Source organism: Microtus ochrogaster, unplaced genomic scaffold, assembly GCF_000317375.1.
Source record: "Microtus ochrogaster isolate Prairie Vole_2 unplaced genomic scaffold, MicOch1.0 UNK2, whole genome shotgun sequence".
Taxonomy (NCBI): domain Eukaryota; kingdom Metazoa; phylum Chordata; class Mammalia; order Rodentia; family Cricetidae; genus Microtus; species Microtus ochrogaster.
In genome coordinates this window covers 21,299,434-21,320,050 of record NW_004949100.1, presented here as the reverse complement: position 1 = coordinate 21,320,050, position 20,617 = coordinate 21,299,434, and the positions used below count along the sequence as shown (strand labels likewise).

At 44.8% G+C, this 20,617-nt stretch overlaps 1 protein-coding gene across 1 annotated transcript in view; it reads right to left on the bottom strand.

The window, feature by feature from the left end:
• The window catches only part of Nid1 (nidogen 1), a 76,535-nt gene that overhangs the window by 29,139 nt on the left and 26,779 nt on the right, over positions 1-20,617 (bottom strand). The window contains exons 5-9 of the mRNA XM_005365425.3: positions 14,209-14,358; positions 11,565-11,816; positions 9,938-10,138; positions 6,994-7,239; positions 5,685-5,828 (exon numbers count right to left, since the gene is read on the bottom strand). Of these exons, the coding sequence (XP_005365482.1) occupies positions 5,685-5,828; positions 6,994-7,239; positions 9,938-10,138; positions 11,565-11,816; positions 14,209-14,358 (993 nt within the window). The remainder of the gene's footprint in view (positions 1-5,684; positions 5,829-6,993; positions 7,240-9,937; positions 10,139-11,564; positions 11,817-14,208; positions 14,359-20,617) is intronic.

Here is a 20,617-nt window from a genome sequence, read left to right as displayed (position 1 = left end):
TTCCAAGTTCCTCAATGTGAATTGTTCACACTCAGGAAGCAAAGCATCTTAGGTCTACCTTTGGATGGATAGCTTACCTGGTACCCTTCCTTTCTCACTAAAAAAAGTTGACGGACTTACTGGACAATGTTGCATAAAACAAGCATTTTGCAATGTTAGCTCTGTATTTTGTCCCATATCTTCACAAAACCAAGGCTATTTAACTTTTTTAACGTGTGTGTGTGTGTGTGTGTGTGTGTGTGTGTGTGTGTGTGTGTGTATGCGCGTGCGTGCATGCATACATGCTCACACATGGTTTAAGATTCAGAATCTCAGACAAGTGAACCCTGCTAGGAACGGCTGGAGGGGCAGAGAACAGCTTATGTTGGAACTGGGATTGAGGTGGGGGTCACATAAGTCCATCCGCCAGCTGCTACTCCTCCAGCACAGAGCACAGTCTCTCATGCCTACCACCTGTACTCTGTACTGCTTCCAGAACCTTCACAGCAGGAGGCTGGATCCCTATGCTGGGCTGTATTCTAAAGGCCGGGGCCCAACAAAGCATCAGAGCAGAACAGCAGTTTTCCATCTAAAAGCCAGGGCCAAGTCACAACGGGAACTTGTCCAAGCCCCTTCCTTGCTGGGAACATTGACAGAGAGGGTATGTTGTGCAAGAGCTGCAGAGGCCACAGCAGGCGACAGAAACTGGCCATCGTGGGTCTGAGAAGACGGCTTCATGTTAACAGGTCTGTAAGGATAAGTCAGGTTGGACACCCTGTTTCTTTAGGGACAAGACACTCGCAGGGTCCCCACTAAGAGCCCATGGTCTTTGCAGTTTATAAATTTTTCCATGTGAGATTGAAATCTCTTCTGTTAGCTGCGTCCAAGTCCTTAACCCTTTCTTTAATGGAAACAGTAACCTGCTAACCATGGTGACTGTCTGCCATAGCACCCCACAACACTGGCTTAAGAGGATTTTCAACACCTGGCCAACTTCCTCTCTGAAAAAAGGAGAACCCTTTTTTAGCTCGATAGAAAGCCATGAGTTATTCATTTTTATTTTTTAGAAAAAGTTTTTGTTAGTGGTGGTGGTGGTGGTGGTTTTTGTTAGGTGTCTTCATGTAGCCCAGGCTGGCCTCAAACTCACAATCCTCTTGCTTCCACTACTGGGTGCTGGGCTCACAGGTTTGCACACTCAGCTTGGGATGACTTTTTCAGATTATTGTTGCTGTGCGGTATTTACGTATGAATGAGCGTGTACACATGCCACTGCATGCATGTGAATTTCAGAGGACGGCTTTGGGGAATCAGGTGAAAAGGGGTCTCCCCGTCATTTCTCCAACCTAGCCTGATCTAGGGCTCCCTGGAGGTTTTCCTGCCTGTCTCCCTCCCATCTTGCCATAGGAGGCTCGGGATTACAGGTATACGCCACAATATCCAGCTTTTAATGTTGGTTCTAGGACTTGAACTTGGGTTGCCAGGCTTGTGCAGCAGCCTCCACATCAGTCCTAGATTAATCCTTTGACCCTTGCCCCCTCCCCCCGAAGTGACTAGCTTTGGTACATTTTCAATGTCTCTGCAATTTACTTCTTTTAGAAATGCCAGGCCCTTTGGGGAGGCTATTGATATGTGCGATGCTTCCTAGAAACTCAGAAATTATTCACTGAGATGGTAACTGACACTGCTACTCTAGGTGACAGTTTAAGGGGTACGTGGGTGCCACTGTGCTGCGAGCCCCAGGTGAATAGCTGAGCTCTGAGATTCTCTGAAAATCTCTTCCTGATTACAGGGGAGGCTCACTGGGAGCCCAAACCAGCCTTGCTTGGCACTTCTTTGATCATCCTATCCCACCCCAGACGTAAATCACAGAGGTTCACCCTAGCTCCCCTCTCAGGAGCCTCCCCAGGTTACAACAATGCTGCAATTTCCCATCGAAAGCCTCCTGTCCAGATGCATTAACACTGAGGCTTGTTCTGCTAACTCAGAACAATAGGGACCCTGGCTCAGGAGATCCCCCACATTCCACCAGGCTAATACCCCAGAATGATGGCCGACCAAGGACAAAAGTAAGTGCATGCACGGCCACTGGGGACAACTGCAGAGAGCATAAAGTGCAGGGTTGGGGGGTGGGGGGGGCTCTGACGAGGAACACTCCCTGGGACAAGCTCAGATACCAACAGCAGCATGAGAAGGCTCACAGAAAGCAGCAGCAGACCGGGTTCATCGAAGTGGGCAGACTTATTCTAACTATCCACCTTTCTCCTAAGAACCAGAATCAATCAATCAATCTCTCTCTCTCTCTCTCTCTCTCTCTCTCTCTCTCTCTCTCTCTCTCTCTGCTTATTGATATCAATGTGAGCAGCTGCTTCAAACTCCTTCTGCCATGCCTTTCCAGACATGATAGATTACACCTTCAAATCACGAGCCAAAAATAAACCTGTCCAGCCGGACGGTGGTGGCACACACCTTTAATCCCAGCACTGTGGAGACAGAAGCAGGCAGATCTCTGTGAGTTCGAGGCCAGCCTGGTCTACTAGAGACAGGCGCCAAAGCTACACAGAGAAACCCTGTCTCGAAAAACAAAACAAAATAAAATAAATATAAACCTGTCCTTCCTTAAGTTACTTATCAGGTATTTCGTCACAGCAACAAGAAGAGCAACAAATAAACCATGCTTCATCAACGTGTAGGTCCTGGCTGGTGACATTATATACAGACTAAGAAGGGATGGAGGCCTAAAGGAATCCCTCATCCCCACCAGGCCCTCAACCCTGACTATCACCTTTATGACAGGGTTCCACTCACATACAATAGCACTGTGCTGCTTGGAACTGTCCTGTACCAAAGTAGCCACTCATGACGGGGAAGGACTGGTCACTGACGATCACAGGCTGCTCAGTTCTGCGTCCCCTCTACCATGCTCTATGACCAGGTAGGTGAGTCCCAGACTGAACAGTGCCAGATACACGAAGTCATCAGCATACCACCCAGACCATCACATCACCAGTGTGGAAGCACAAACCCCTCCTTGACAGTGTTTCAGGGTACCAGGAGCAAGCATCCTGCAGGGAAGGGTCTCTCCAAAGCAAATGCCCTCCAACACACACCATGCCCTACATCAGAATCTCCACACCAGATCTACCTCTTACTATTAAGATGGGATTCCCAAACCCCAAGCATTTGGCTTTCCAGGGCTTGTTGTCTAAGGATGCAAGGGTGGAGACAGCTGCCCATTTTGCTGGGTGGACATTTGTGAGCTCAGCCCTCACTTGCCAGGGAAACCTACATTTACTGTTCCTCCCTTCGTTAGTGAGCACGTCACTGCAGACTTCAGAGGCGCTGGCTAAAGCGTCTGACGCGCTTGCCCTTAGCAATGGACAAACTGTTCTTTGGTAATAGATTAAAATCCAGTTACCGACAAATATCCAGCTGTCTACATGAAAGTCTTTGAAGCTAGATTTTAAGTAATAAAACAAATGACGTCAGAAGGCAGTGCACTACAGATGTTCCAGTAAGAGACTTGAGTTACCCACTGGCTCACTTTCGTGAGCTCACTTTAATGTCCCCTGGCTCGCAATAATGAGCCTCGGTTACTATTAATTAAAGAAAAAGCAATACAAGCAGCAAGTGCTGACAAAGTTATAGACAAATTGGAGCTGGGGAACAAAAGTAGTCAGCAAAGCATTTGCCACGCCAGCATGAGGACCCGAGTGGCATCCCTAGAGCCCACACAGAAAGGGGGCCATCGAGGCACACACTTGTAATCCCAGCACTGGAGAAGCAGAGACAGGATCCCTGTGTTGTGAGATAATCCTTCTGTACACTGTGTGAATATGTGTCACTGTGATTGGTTTAACAAACAAGCTGACTGGCCAATAACTGAACAGGATAAAGTTAGGTGGGAAAGCCAAACTAAGAGAGATGGGATGCAGAAGGACAAAGTCAGTGTAGTCACTAGCCAGATGGAGAGTGGGTCAAACACGAGCCTCAGGGCAACATACAGATTAATAAAAATGGGTTAAATTGTAAGCGCTAGTTAGTAACAAGCCTGAGCTATTGGCCAAGCATTTGCAATTAATAGAAATCTCTTTGTGGTAATTTGGAAGCAGCTCTTAGGACAGGAAAACTCCACCTACAACCCCTGGGACTTGTAGTATAATTGATATGCTCCTGGCCAATAAGAGACCCTGTTTCAAAAGAAGTAGACAGAATTCCTATTGAATGACACCTGAGATGCCCTCTGCTTTTATACATATACAGTAACCCCCATTTGTGTGTGTGTTTATACAAAAAAAAATTGGAGAAAATGGAAACTCCTGCACACTGTAGGTAGAAATACAAAATGGAGCAGTTGTTATAGAAAACAGCATGAAGGGCCCTCCAACAAGTCAAGCCTAGAATAACACACCAGACTTACTTTGGGGGTTTTATAAAAACAAAAGCAAAGCAAAGCAAAACAAAACAAATCTGAAAGCAGAAGCTTCCAACAGAAGCCCTGTTCATCACACCCTTGACCGCAGCAGTCAAAAGGTAGGTGCAGTGTGTCCACTCACAGGGGACTGCCAGCAGGTTCTGTAAAGTGGACCTGGCTCTGTCTTCTGAAGGAAAGTGCTCCCTTCATCTGAAAGGATTGAAAAGCAAAAAGTATCATGCAGGGCACAGCATAATGTGATGTGGGAGCCCCCTTTGTGTGCTGTGATTACCATTAATGAATAAAGAAACTGCCTTGACCTGTTGATAGAGCAGAACTTAGGTAGGGGAGAAGATGAAACTGAATGCTGGGAGGAAGAAGGCGCTGCCAGAGTCAGACACGCCGAACCTTAGCCGGTAAGCCACTGCCACGTGCAATATACAGATTAATGGAGATGGGTTAAATTAGTTAGCCAGTAAGAAGCTAGAGCTAATGGGCCAAGCAGTGATTTAATTAATACACTATCTTTGTCATTATTTCAGGGCTAAGCTAGCCGGACTGCCAGGACAAACAAGCAGCCCTATCTTCTACAATAATGTAATAGTGGTCAACCTTCCAGGAAAAAAAGATCCTGTAACACATGACATACGTGAATCTTAAGGAGACATTTGCATACACAATCATGAATCTTGAGCAAAACAAGCCAGTAACAAAGAGATAAACGCTGTGTTTCTCCACATTTATAAGATTCTAGAGCCAATAGCTTCGTAGAAACGTAACATTGAACGGTGGGAGACAAGAGTTGGGGATGAGGACTTGAAACATGTTACCAGGAGCTATAGTCCAATAACCACAGATACAATTTTTTATACAAGATGAAAAGGCTCCTAGCAAAGGATGCTTGTGACAACCTCACAATGGGATCAGTGCGTTTAATAACACTGAACTACACACTTAAAAGTAGTTTACAACAGCCAGGGAGTGCACACCTATAATTCCACCACTTGGGAGGCAGAGACTGGGCCGTCTTGAGTTTGTGGCCAGCCTGGGATTCTCAAGGAGACCCTGCCTGTTTTACAACAGAAACAAAGCAAAACAAGGAATTTTGCTCTGTTGCACCAAGCGGGTAACATACACAGTCCAGGCATGGTATGCCTTTATTTCATGGTATGCTTGTATAGCACACGTCCAACACACTCGTTCCTGTGACATACACTCAGCTTCCTGGCTCACAGAACCTAGATGCCTCCTCCCAGCCTGATATCACCCCACCCACCAGAACAAAAAGTAATACCATAGCAAGTCTGCCCGTCTCCTCGGAAGCCAATGGAGCATTCGCAGGTGAACTGTGTTCCAGAGCCCGGGCGACAGGCTGCGTTGCTGTCACACCCGTGAGTGCCGATGTAGCACGGATTCTGAAGCGCATCGGGGGAGCCCTCTGTGAAGGAAGAGACAGTGTTCAAGAACCTTCCCGCAGGCCTCCCGTCGCAGGAAGAGAGCAGAGCAATGGGGACCAGAGCCTTGCATGCTGCCCTACGGTGGGACCACCAAGTTCTTGCCTCTGGCCTCGCTCTCTGTTTCTATAAATAGTGTTACTGACAACAAGCCACACACCTTTGTGAGACTCTGGCAGAAAGTGAGGTGTCTGTGGCTGGCTAAGACCATAAACCAACTACAAGAACCATTTTATATACGTAGTCTCTCAGCTGCACACTCCAGCCACCTGGGGCTGTGCCTCCGCCACCATTTTTTTACGGATTACTCCTCTGGAATCCTAAGGTCAAATTAACTCTTTATTTCGGAAGTTGACTCTGGTCCTGGTATTTTACCACAAAAACAGAAAGGTAACTAATACAGATACACTGTAGAATACTGTTTAGCCATAGAAAGAAAGGACATCCTTCAAATGTGACTACATGGTTGAGCCTAGAAATCATTATGCCGAGTGAAATAAGTCAGACCCAGAAAGACCAGTACTGCCCAGTCTTATGTGTGAGAGCTAAAAAGGTTAATTTCACAGAAAAATAATAATGACTACCTGAGGTGGGGAAGGATGGAGGGCCTGGGGAGAAGGCGAAGAGGATGGTGGGCACGTCCAACGGTGCAGCAGGATGGACGGGATAAGGTCTAGTGTTTCATAACACAGTGGGGTAAAGTTGATAACAATTAATTACATATGTCCAAATAGCTAGTAAAGATTCTGGATGTTCTCAACACTGAGAAATGATTGATACATGTCTTAGGAGTGACATGCCCATTGCCCTCACCGAAGCGCTGCACACTGGATACACCTGGTGAAATTACTTAGTAAACATGCCACAATATGACCTTTGGCTGGTTGGCCTTCTGCCCTGAAAGCTCAGGAATAAACAGCCCAGACACCCCCACAAATAGGCCTTTGGTTAAATGGACGAAGGCAGGTCTGCTTGCCAAGAGTACTGACTATGCTTTCACAGGACACCTGACCACCATTTCCTCCCACAGACTGAGAGCAAGAGACCAAAATCCCCAATCCAAGAAGCAGAAGTTCTGGCCAAGTGTGACTGCAGAGTCACAAGCAGGAGGCACACAGGGGATGCCAGCGTGAGCCCCGTCCGCCTTACCCCTCACAGGCCCGATGGAGTTGCTGAGGGCATAGCGCAAGATCCTCTCCTCCCGGTTGTACAGGACAAACACACTGTCCACGGAGAGCTGCTGGGTGCTGGGCAGGGCTGGCCGGGAGTCATCGTGGACACACTCCTGGAAGGTGATGGTCTGACGCCACTGGTAAACGTGTGTGCGTGAGGGCTCAGCGCCGCCCTGGTCCGGCTCAGTCACCGTGTACTCCCGGGTGGAGGAGGAAGTGATCACTGAGGTGTGGGAGGAAGACAGATTTGAGGAGCTTCAGTAAAGCCTGTGAGGGCTTCAGTGGCGGTCCCTGCCCACAGGGATATCAGATTGACAGGCACACTGGGGCAACTTAAGTAAGGCAATGTGCTTCCTCTCCCGCAACATCTGTGGTGACACTCACGGCAGTCCTTGCTGATTGTATCAAAGCTCTCTATCAGCTCAAGTCACTGAAAACTAGAGATGAGGTCTGGCTGGAAGAGCAGCCACTCAGATGAAAGGCACACCTGGACTGACTCCTCCCAGCTGAGGTTGTAACCACCTACCTGGTACTAGCTGCTTCCGCCTCAGCTTCTCTCTCAGAAGGGGCTAGGGTGAGAGAGTCTGGGGAGATCACATTTGTAAATTACATGGAATCAAGCATTTACTACATCGGGGACATTTGATCTGGTTTCCATGGAATTTCTCACATAGGAATCGGTAAATAGCAGCTGCCCCCAGTCACCTTAGATTAAATAGTCCCGCGGTATTAAAAGATGCAATGTGGAATGTTTTGTAGCAGCCAAATTTGGAAAAATTAGCAAGAGCGACCTCAGCCAAGGAGAGGGGAGACTGTCTCCCCACCCAGAAGACGGTGGGAATTAGCCCATGCAACAAAACTCTCCACTTCCCTTTGTTTTGTTTTGTTTTTTTTAAGCATAAAGAACCCTTTTTACTTCTGAGTTCTGCTGCAGCCTGCTCCATCTGCGAACCATGAAAGCCAGAGGATAAATAAAAGATCAGTGTGCGCTGTCTCCTGTCCAGCTCCCATATGCTAGCTGCCAGCAAGCCATCTGGCTGCAGGCAGTCTGGGGCCCTTGGCTGTTTCTCCTCCCTTCCATAGGCTCCCAGCCCTGGCCATGGGTACCAACCTTCCTGGATGGCGCTTGAACAGCAGCATTTTTGAAAAGTTCCTGTCATTTGACTCAGCGTCTGTTTCTAGGAAATGAGTCTCAGAAAAGAGTCAGAAAGCCAGGCCTGATAATGCAGGCCTGATTGATAGTCATCCCAGCTACTTGGGAAGCCGAGCCAGGGGGATTGCAAGTTCAAGGCCTGCTTGAGCTACAGCATGAGTTCAAGTTCAGTCTAGGCAACTCATAAGCACTAAAAAACAAACAAACCAACAACAACAAAAAACCTAAAACTTGATGAAGACAAAACGGGGGACTGAGGGTGTAGCTCAGTGGTAGGACATTTGTCCCGTATGCACAAGACCCAGAGTTCCATTCCCAGTATTGCCAAAGACAGAAAAGTGGCCGAGAGCTTGGGACGTAGCTCAGCATAGGGGTGTTTGCCTGGGGCACTCAGTTCAGTTCCCAGCAGGTAAGCAAACAACAACCAAAGGGAAATGTTGCCAAGGTTCAAGAAGGGAGAGGCCCGTTTTAACTCAGCATGAGAAAGGGAAACTCATGCAATTTACACTTGAGACCACCCAGAAGGATGGGGGCAGATTCCTTGAAAACAGGCCTTTCAAAGCCACTTAAGGAAACTAGTCAATACTCATAATTTGGTGTGCATAAAAAGGTGAAGATATAGCAATGTAGTACAGTTGATTGATAGCGCTAATGAAAATGACATGCCCAAGATTACATACTGTGTTTTTCTGTGCTAAAGATCCCAGAGCCTGAGCTGGTACTCATGTCTACAACCCCAGCGCTTGGGAGGCAGAGGCAAGAGAATGGCCTCTAGTTGGAGACAGAGTAAGGGCTACAAAGCCCTTTTAAAAATAACCGCCTCTTTTATAGTTATGACGTGGCCATGTAAGAAATTGCCCTTATTCTTAGGAAAGAAATATCCGAAGCACTTCAGAAATAACATACAAGGACAACGTTTCTCTATAGTTAGGATGAAGTGTGTGTGTGTTAAAACACGGTGCCAAATGAGAGCAACTAAGCAAGCTGAGTGGCGGGTAGAAGCTCCGGTCACTCTTTCAACAGCAATCACACACCAGAAGGCGAATATGTGTTAAAAGTACAAATAAATACATTATAACAAATTCATGAATTATATAACAGTGGGGGCATGTGACAAAAATACAGATGATAGACACACGAGAAAAGGTTGAAAAAATGTTTAAATTGGAAAGTTGTAGTCAAGGTTTTTTTCCTGAAGTTCTTCTTTGTTGTTGCATTTCCTCTTTTTAGACAGTCTCCTGTAGCCTCAGGCTAGCCTTAAACTCACTGAGGATGTCCTTGAATTTCTAAACTCCCTGACTCTGCTCCCCAAAAGCTAGCTGCTCCCCAAAAGCTAGGACTACAGAGTACCACCTGATCTAGTCTCGTGGTGCCGGGGATCCAACTCAGACACTCTGTGTGTATAGACAAGCCCTCAGCCAACTGAGCTACAACCCATCCCATTTTCTGGGTGTTGATTTTGTTTTTTGTTTTGCTACGTAGCTCAGGCTTGCCTGGAGCCTTAGCAATTCTTCTAGGTCAGGCTTCTCAAGGACAGGAATGATTGATGTGTCCCAACACACCTTATTTTCTTGTTTCGTAGTAAATCTCTTCACATGTGTCTTCTGTCTGTACTTAAGGGAAAGGGATTAAAATAAAGAATAGCCTTGCGTGTTTGCATGTTTCCTTTTGGGGATCCCAGGACACCGCTCCAGATACTCAACGCCATCAGAGAGGCGGGTGCGTGCAAACTATCAGGCTGCCAGGGAGTTTGTAGTCTGGAACTCACCTGAGCTGGAGTAGTGGTACAGTTCTGTGTAGGGCTCAATGTGCACTGAGGAACCGTAGCGGATCTGTGGCACTCGGCCATCCAGCTCTGTGTTGATGGTCAGATGTCCATGTTCGTCAATACCACTGAACTGCTGCTTCAGGACCAGCTTACCTGGGTGTCCCACGAAGGTCACCTCAGCTTGGCGGGTGAACTCACCCCCTGGAAAGCAAGACAGGCCTGTCACTCTGTCGCCTGGCAAGTAAATCCTCCTGCTGGTCCTAGGTTCATGCAGTGAGAAGCATGCAGAGAACTAATTCTCCTGTCCTGGATGTTGAACAGACTCACAAGCACAAATACTGTGTGGTATCCCTCCCTCCTACACAGAATCTAGATTTAAATTACATGTTTATTTTTTATATTTAAATATATGTTTGTATTTTGTGTTTTTTTTGTTTTTTTTTTTTTTTTTTGTTTTTTTTTTTTTTTTTTTTTTTTCGAGACAGGGTTTCTCTGCAGTTTTGGAGCCTGTCCTGGAACTAGCTCTTGTAGACCAGGCTGGTCTTGAACTCACAGAGATCCGCCTGCCTCTGCCTCCCAAGTGCTGGGATTAAAGGCGTGTGCCACCACCGCCTGGCTAAATATATGTTTGTAAAACATGAAAGTAGAAAGGGGAAGAAAGGACCTAAAGGGAAGAGGGAGGGGAGTAAGAGAAGGCAAAGGCACACACATGACATGAAACAAAAGATGCCAGAGACTCGGCCTTCCTCACAGGGTAGATGGCCTTTGAGAGTCTCCAAAGTTTCCTAACACTCGAGAGAATGGTGTTGATCAGGCTGGACCGACCAGCCAGAAGTGTCAGGCTCTTTTCCATGAGCAGATACGGAGATATGAAATGCCACTTTCAGATGGGCGAGATGCATGAGTTGCTAACTCCTGTTCCACCTTGGAGACTTTTCTATGTCTATGCCAGATTGTTGTGTATAAGGGTGTTGTCTGTGTGTTCAGATGTGTGGGCATGATTGGATTTGTGCATGTAAACTCTTGTACACAGGGTGTGTGCATGTTTGTGGGTATGGGGTATACCTGTGTGTATGGGTTCATATGGTGACCAGAGGTTTATTTTAGGTATTTTTTTTTCTTTAAAAATCATCTTTGTTTATTTGAGACAGAGTATGAGATCTGTCTCAAAAAACAGATCATTGGGATCTGGGGCTTATCAGTTAGGTTGTTTGGCCAGTGAGCCCCAGAGATCCTGTCTCAGTCTCTCTAGAGCTGGTGTTAACAAGCACATGCCACCATAGCTGGCTTTTTATGTGGGTTCGAGGCAATGGACACAGGATACATGTCCTCATACTTGTAAGGTAAGCACTTTACTGACTGCGCCATCTCCTCAGCACCATTATGGAAGACTTCAAAACTCCCATCAAGAAACCATTCCTCCTTCAAAACACAATTCTAGATGACCTCCCTTAATGAATATGCTATACATGAATTTTGCCATGTCCTTATTTCTGAGGAAAGGGCCTCTGTCCACAGATGAAATACTTCCAGAAAATGCCTACAGACACAGAGTTCCAAACCCGTTCATTCTCTGACCTCCCCCATGACCACGCAGCCCGTTCATTTTAACTGGGAGATCAAATACCAGTGATGCTGAAGCCGTTCTTGAACCCATTCTGCTCCACTGCAAACATCCATCCGATGATGCCCCCGATGGGTGCCAGGGGAAGAAGAGAATACCCGACAGTCTCAGGAATGGTGCTGATGGCTGTGTAAGAGCGTCCATCGTTCATTACCACGTAGGAGTGTAGGTCAGTGTTCTCAAACACCACGGGGACCTGGCTGTCGCCCACGAAGATCCTTCCCTTCACCTTGCCGTTGACCCGTTGTGGGGAGCCTGGGTCAGAAACAGAGGGAGAAGGTGAAGGTGGCTTTCCCCTACCTTATAAAGAGAAGAATGTGTCTGTTTATTAGGAAAGTAAGGAGGTGACATTGTTGTACCTCCTGATACTGACCTCCGCTACTACCTCCACGAGTGTACATACACTAACACTACATACATAAGCACACACACACACACACACACACACATACACACACACACAGAGGCACGTGAATTATACTGCAAAATAAGAACAAAAACTAAAGGAAGATGCAAGTCAAAGGTCACCTTGCATTGCCGAAATTTGATGTAGAATTAAATTCTTTGAAGGTTTTCTTTTTCTTTCAACACATGAGATCGAATGAGGGCTTTGCCCCTGAACTCCACCCCTGGCCCTCTGTTAGCAACTGTTAATATATCTTATTTCTTTCCCTAGACTGGGAATGATCAGGAACATTGCCTCCACCCCCTCCTCCCACGGACATGTTCCTGGTGGTGGGGGGGGGGTCATCTGTACTCGGAGTCACAGACCAGCCAGGACACATCTGACACAAAGTAGCTCTGTACACCCATTGTGTCATTACACTGGGGAAGCTGTGACCCTTGCAAGCTAATGCTAAAAAAATGCGCTACAGAAACAAGGAAGGAAGCCAAGTTAAGGAAGCCAAGTTAAGGAAGCCCAATAAAATCACTTCCGCCAGTCTCTGCTAGCTTTATCCCTGCCTGAGCTTTTAGGTGGGATCTCTCTTACTCTGTAGCTGGCCTAGAACTCAGGCTGTAGTCTGGGTTAGTCTCAAACTTACAGCAATCTCCCTGCCCACGTCTCCTGAGTGTTAGGACTATAGGCATGAGCCACCACACCTGTCTGAAGATTATACTGTTGTTTTTTCTTTTTCTTTTTCTTTTTCTTTTTTTTTTTTTTTAAGTAGAACGAATCCAACAAATATTTAAACCACAAAGCAATTACAGGATGTGCTCATGTCAAAATGTGTGGCCGAACAGTTTGTTACAACTGAGTTCAATGCCAAAGTTTGCCCAGCATTTTCAGCTCTGATATTGGGGGTAGGGAGCTAAAGAGGTGGCCCTTTAAGATACTCTTTTGGGCTGAGGAATTGGTCCAGTTGGTAGTGCTTGCCTGGGAAACACAAGAACTGAGCTCAATACCCAGCATCCAGAGATTTAGGAAGGAGGGAAAGGAGGGAGGGAGCACAAGTGTGTGAGGATTTTGGAAGCTTCTCCTAGGGTGAAAAGGTATAAAAGTCAAACCTAGAACAAATACCCCAAAGCATCCCACCCCTGGGGTGACAGGATTTGGAAGATAATAGAAAACAACTTAAAAACATTCTCCCAGATGAATATGGCAGCTAAACCGCCTGGTGATGCATCGCTGAAGATCGATGAAAATAAAGCAAACCCCGCTTTACTTAATTATGACCCAGAAGGAAACAATTTTGGTGTGTGTGGCAAATTAAAACAACTGATGTCAGGATAGCTATAACACAGAGTCTGGAAAACAGCACACCAACTCCAGTTTGATTTTAACTGGTCAGAGTTCACAAGGCAACTAAAACTCTCCACTAAGTGCTAGTGACGGTAGGCGGGAGAAGTGGGGCATTTGGAGGCCAAATACTCTGTTTATTTTCATTCTAATTTATAGCCTCCAAAGGAATGACTATAACAAGGACCCTTAGACTTGCACTAAAGATTCCTATGACTAGTCAATCCCCTTTGGGTACAGAGGTCAGTGTTGACCTCAGTTATCATGGAATTCACTTTGAAGCTGGACATGCACGGGGTTTGACAAGCCAGAACTGAGGACACCACCCCATCAGCCTGCTGCTGTTCCATGGACTTGCAGAAGAAAGGTGGGGAGGGAGGGAGGGAGGGAGGGATCTACAAGCAATACACTCAGCTAGAGACTGAAGCCAAGTTGGGGTACACACTGGAGCCCCAGCACTCTACATGTAGAGAATCTCGTCTGAGGTCATCCCAGGCTACGCGACAAGATTCTGTCTCAAAAGTAAAGAAACGAAGAACTGAGAGAGCTCCAAGGGCAAAGCTGTGGGTGAAGGGAATGAGGGAGGGCGCCTCCTGGTTCTGGCCCGGCATTTCAACTCTTGGCTCTTTGTGCGGCAGTGAAAAGAGACTCCCGGAGGGTGTCACCTCAGAAACGGGGAAGGACTACAGGGGAACAAGGTTATATGCCACACCAGAAAACAAAAAGGACATCCTGGGAGGAATGGTCATCAGAGAATGTAACAGAGATGATATCATTAAAAAGGCATATAAAACTGCATATTCCAGAGATGGGGCAAAGGCCATGTCTCTAAACAAGCACCAAGACCCCCAAAGGCACGCCCCTTTTCCTTCTTCCCGAAGCTGAAAATGCAGAGGAAAAGTACATTACCTTCTGCCACACACTGCCTGCCGTTGCCCGTGTAGTTGGCCACGCACCTGCAGCAGAAGCCAGTAGCATAGTCTCTGCACTCTGCGTGCACGGAGCACTGGTGTCTATTGTTGGCACACGTCTCCTGGGAGCCTGTGTTGTAACTGAATACTGTTTGGAGGAAACAGAGGCACACCCGTGAAAGCTTTGCAGGTTCCCGGCTGAGAGGCATTTCCACGCAGATATCCAAGAACCAACTGGACTCCCATCTACCTAAGACCTTCAAGGAGCCAAGCTGACCACAGCAGACTAAAGTCCATGGCAGGAGTGTGATCATTGGATAGAGATGGGGCTCCATTACTCAGACCATTGATGTAAACAAGTCTTCAAAAATCATTAAGTATGAATACTTAAAAATTGCCACAATGTATATTAATGTCAATTAACACAAGGGTGCTTTTACTCAACTTGAATCCTATGATGGTGCCCATCTAATATGGTCAGGAGGAGACGCTTCATTTGGTTAAGAGCCTCAATATATACTTGTATTCTAACCCCATTTTTTGTTTTTGTTTTTTAAGACAGGGTCCTCAAACTCACTAAGAACTGAGAATGGCCATGAACTCCTGATTCTGCTATATTCACCTCCTGAGTACAGGGATCACAAGCATGTACCACTATGCATGGTTTAGGGAGTGCTAGAACTCAGGGTTTTGTGCACACTAGAAAAATACTCTGCCAACAGAGCTGCACCGCAGCCCAAAGTCTTTCTTTTTATAAATTAATTTCTTATGTGATAAAATACATATCATAAAAATGCCTTTTAACCACCTTTACATGTATGTGTGTATATATTCCTACCCTTTTCTTCAGGGGGTAATTCAAAAGCTCTAATACTCAAAAGCTGATCATTATAGAAATCATGCATACACACAAGCACATTTGTGTGCATGCATATGTGTGTGTGCGTAACAACAATTAAAGAAAATGAGGCCATGAATTTGAAAGAGAGCAAGGTGGGGGTGAGCATGGGAGGACTTGGGGGGCGGGGGGAGAAAGGGGAAATGATGTAATTATTGTATAGTCTCAAGAATAAAAATAAAATCAGCCAATCAAAAGCAATACTTAGATTGCATCTCTTCTAAGATTATTAGAAGAATCAAAAAGAATCTCTCTCTCTAGTTTAAATTTCTACCACCCATTTGTTTTATTAGACCTGCAAACCAGCCTTTAAATTTAATGATCTAGTTAGAGCAAATTTGTTTGGTTCAAAATCCCAAGAGGAGTGAACTTCTAGAGGTAATAATAATCTTGTTTATAAATGAAGATCAAAATAAAATTTATCCTCAGATAGATTGTATTGGCTCCAACTACTTGGAATTTCCAGTGTGTATAAAGATGGCTGGTGACTGAAGCCAAAGACACCTGAGTAAACCTGAAAGCTTTCTGATTGCATAAGCTCAAGCCAGGAATCCCCCATTGGTGGGTCTGCTACATTCTGTATATCTGAGGGTAACAATGTAAACAACAGTAGAATGTTATTGTAGGCCTCAGACAGCTGATACTTCTAATAAACAGTGAAATAATCAGGAAAGGGGACAAAAAAAGCAATCTGTCACAGATATATTTTGAGTTCAAGTCTAGGCTTTTGCTACTATAACCACCATTTGTTGGTGGGAGTAAATAAATGTGACAATTTCATAAATGTTAATTTCAGATACTTAGAAAGGATAGAAAAAAAAAGATGAAGCTCAAAACTTAACCTCTAGAAGCAAACATACTCATTAACAGAATCAAAGATTGAGTTGCTGGCCAAGAGGTGAGGGCAGTAGCCCTTCCTCTACCCCAAATCCAGAGAACAGTGTTTATGAGGTGTAAGGCTGGAACCCACAAACTCATCATTCCACCAAATAGCATCTTGTTCATTTATATACGTCAGCAGTAAACACACAGTCTCAAACACCATCTTGACGATTTGGGAATTCAATATGGACAGACAGTAATGACTATTATCATGGTAAGCACCAGAACAAGGACAGAGAAACAAAAATGAGTTTGTAGGAGGAATGGGCTAGATGTTTCTAGGAAGTTTTATAATAACATCTTAATAGAAAGAGTAAAGAGTCCTATAAGACACATTTAAAGATTATAACTATCCCATTTATTGGGGTCTTGATGGGGTAGGAGAGATGGCTCAGCGGTTAAGAACATTTGCTGCTATTTAAAGACCCAGGTTCGATTCCTAACACCTAAAAGGTAGCTCACGACCATCTGCAACTCTAGTTCCATGGGATTTGATGACCTCTTTTGAATTTTTGGGGCACCAGGCATGTACCTGGTGCACATACACACATGCAGGTAGAAGACACATTCACAGAAAATAAAAATAAATAAAACTTTTTAAAATGAATCTCGATGGGTGTCCTAGTTTTCTTCCTGTTGCCATGATTTTTTAAAAATCTGAAAGAAAAGCAACTTAGGGGAGAAGAGGGTTTGTCTGGCTTACACTCCATTGTGCAACGCAGAAACTTGAAGCAACCAGTCACATCACAGCTATAACCAAGGGCAGAAAGGAGTAAATACATGCATGGCTACTGCTCAGTTAGCTTTCTCTACTCTTCTACAGTGCAGTGCCAAACTCATGGAAGGATGCTATTTACTCTCAGCCTGGGTCTTCCCACATCCCTCAAGGCAATTAAGACAACCCACAACCTGATGGAGACATCCTTCACCGATAACCTACCACACATACGCCCACAGATCAACCTGGTGGAGACATCCTTCACTGACAGTCTCTTTTTGGGTGATTCTATGTTGTATCAAGTTGCTAATTAAAACCAGCCATTATATATGAGTATCAAGAAAAAAAGCAAGCATATTTTGAGAATGTTTCATAATACTTAAAGGATGCTCAAGTAATTTTTCTCAAAATGTAGGAAATACTTGATACAATATGGTTGTTAGAGTGTATCATACTGTGCCATGCATATGTGGTGGCTTGTATCTTTAATCCCAGCACTCAGAAGGCAGAGGCAGGCAGATCTCTGGGTTTGAGGCCAGGGTTACACAGAGAAACCCTATCTTGAAAAACCAAAACCCAGAAAAAAGAGGAAGAGGAGAAGGGGAGGAGGAGGAGGAGGGGGGGGAGGTTCATAGAAGAGGAACTGAGAGGGTAATGTAGGGTGACAAATGACCAAAAATTCAGTGCAAATGTTTATGAAATTGCCAAAAGTTTTTAGAAAAATCATTTAGCACAGATAGTAACATTTTGTTTCATTTTCTATACCTTTATTTAGCAGACTACACTTCTAATAGTTACTGTGTCTATTTTGTATGAACAAAATGTTAAACTATACTATAATTTTTCATTTTTTTAATTGCAGAGTTTCACGGACCCTCCAGTGTGTCTCTCTTCTTTCTATCACCTACTAAATAGCACACAATGACTGGTCCACATGTGGTGAGAATACTGAGTTTAGTCCATAGCATTCAGGTAAGGAGTGTGGTGACGAAATGTGAGCATTTCAAACTTAAGAGAGAAGATCGTGCACATTATAAGACATTTTTTAATATTTATTTTTTATTCTATATGTGAGTTTTTGCCTGTATGTATTTATGCATACCATGTGTGTTAAGTGCCCAAGGAGGCCAGAAGAGAGCGTTGTATTCCCTGGAGTCACAGATGGGACTCCAGCAGAGTCCCATTGAATCTGGACCCACCAGAAACAATCCTATGTCCTCTACATGATCAGCTGGTGCTTTGAACCACTGAGCCATCTCTCCAGTCCCAGAAATATTTTCTAAAAGGTTTTCACCGCTTTAATTTTTACAAGTTCTTTTTATTTCAAAGTTCCAGAAAGATTCAACAGAGTATTGGCACCATGACTTACAATGGGTTCATATAGCCATTTAGTTTTAAAGACCATTTAATTGTTCAAGGATGATTAACTCCTTAATTAAAAACAAAACACAAGGTATTCTGGGATGAGAATTCACTTCCTAATGCAATACAATCACTGTTTAAAAGCAAGGGAATTTTTTTTTCATATAAGTAACTACCTGTCAGGGCCTGGCTAAAACTGACATAAATGATATATTTTCTTGTCTAGAAATAAGAAAATATGTTTAGTTCAGATATCAAGGCCAGACAAACAGTAGAAGTGGTTCCTGTTAGCCAATTGCCCTTTTGCCATGTGGCAGAGCCAAATCCTAAGCAAGCCCTGTGGTTTTGAGCAGTGTTCGTGACTCATTCAAGAGGTCCTTGTATTATTTCTAATGGACAATCTCCTAAATTATACCTTGCCTGATCCAAAACAGCTGTTTTAAATGTTCTACAAAGACCTTCTGGCCAGTTAGTCGTGTCACAGTTGTAAAATGAGGCTGTTCACATAAAAGTGTTGGTCACAGGCGTAGGGGGTAATGCCTGTAAGATTGACCAATCAGAGAATACCGCTACTAGACACGCTCAGGACCACCTAGACAGACTACTGAATGTGCTAACTGCAGCAAGGAAACCGGGTAGATTTGGAAGGAAAGAAATACCAGGAGGTTATGTCCTCAGATTAACAGCCAAGGCAACTGAGAAATTATATCAGAATTGTGTTCATATTCTGTGAAACTGAATTTGTACATCACAGCAACCATTAGAAGGGCATTGAAATCACACAGGTTTAGGTTGAACAGGATTTAAGACCTAGGCAATGATCACCTTGGGAGCATCTCTGAAAAGACAATAAATTACACTGGTAGGCCACTGAGGCTATGTGAAGTTGAGGCACAGCCCTGGCATGTAGTAGGGGACCGCTTGTTTGTTTCCCGGCCCCCGAGACTCTCGAAATAACCACACAGAAACTATATTATCTGCAATACTGTTTGGTCAATAGCTTAAGCATATTGCTAGCTAGCTCTCATATCTAGAATTAACCCATTTCTACTATTTTATATTTTACCATGAGGCTCGTGGCCTGCCGGCAAGGTTCCAGCCTGTCTGTCTGTCGCGGCGGCCGGGAACAAATAAGTAGCATCCTACAACGTTGGCAGGGCGTGGGGACCACACCTCAGAGGTCCCTCCTCCCTCACAAACCACACGCAAGGTGTGAGTAGTCACAGGCCGTCCCGAGTGAAGACAGATCTTTTCTTTCTTAAGTCTAGCTCATTAGTGTGTTCTGGGAGTCATGTAGTAGGATATTTCTTGGCTAAAAATCTTAATAATCAACATGAAAATCCTGTGAAATTGTTGTTATGATCTATTTTCCACAAATGAGATAAAAATAAGCCCAGAGCACTTCATAAATAATTGGGCAAATCTAAACAGCTTGTAAATGGGGGATCCAAAAAAAGGTATGGCTTAAGTGTTTCATAATATAAAATTTTTTGACAATGTGGCTAGATTGCCAACATAATTCTTTCTAAATTCCCCATACTATTTTCTGATGAACTGACAACCTGCAAAATCATGGGCTCAGAGACCAGTTTCTATTTCAATCCATTTTGGAGGCAGATTTCCACAGATACTCACCTTTAAATAAAAAAGAATAGCACTACACCTCTAATTAAATAAGGCAGCATAAAATTTTGATTTTGCCACCTCATGATAAAGCTGAAGAGGAGATGAGCTTGTTAGGATTCTTAGCTTCAACAAGGCATGCCCCAGGACTAGAAAGGGCTCAGTGGTTAAGAGCATTTGCTAATCTTACAGAGGTTCCAGGTTTCTTAGAAACCACACAGTGGCTCACAGCCATTTTTTTACTCCAACTCGGGGGATCCAATGCTTTTTCTAACCTGCTTTACCTCCTTCATGCATACATGCAGGAAATGCAGTGTGCATGCCCTTGCATGCGCGCACACACACACTCAGGTCCACACATGTACACAAGAAAGATTTATTTTTTAAAAAGCAGTGTGCTGCTCTAGCTGTATTAAAGGGACAGGTGTTGCTCTGAAAGGGAGTAGGGCATATGAGGCGGGGTGACACAGGCAGGTGTGGAGCCCACAGTAGCAACAGCAAGTGCCACACAGTCTGACCAGCTGGGCTTCGTCACTGCTGGGTCCACTCAAGACACAGTCAGTTATGACTGACTGCTAGTTTCCACCGCTCCCTCCTGTTTTGGAAAGCTATTAAGTGAGATCACTGTGTGCCATGACCCTCACCAGGGTATCCTCTCCCGTACCATTGTCTTGCAGTAAGCAGAGTCTAGGTATACATGCACATGGAGTTTTATCATGCTATGGTAGCTTTTCACTTTCCAGCCTACTCCTGGTTTTTGCTTTGGCTAATCAGAATCACACCTCCCCCCCTAAACACACACACACACACACACACACACACACACACACACACACACACACACACACACACACACACACAACCACACAGAGAGAACCCTGCTTAGTAGAATGAATAGAGAGAGATGAGTTTTCTCCTGAGAAG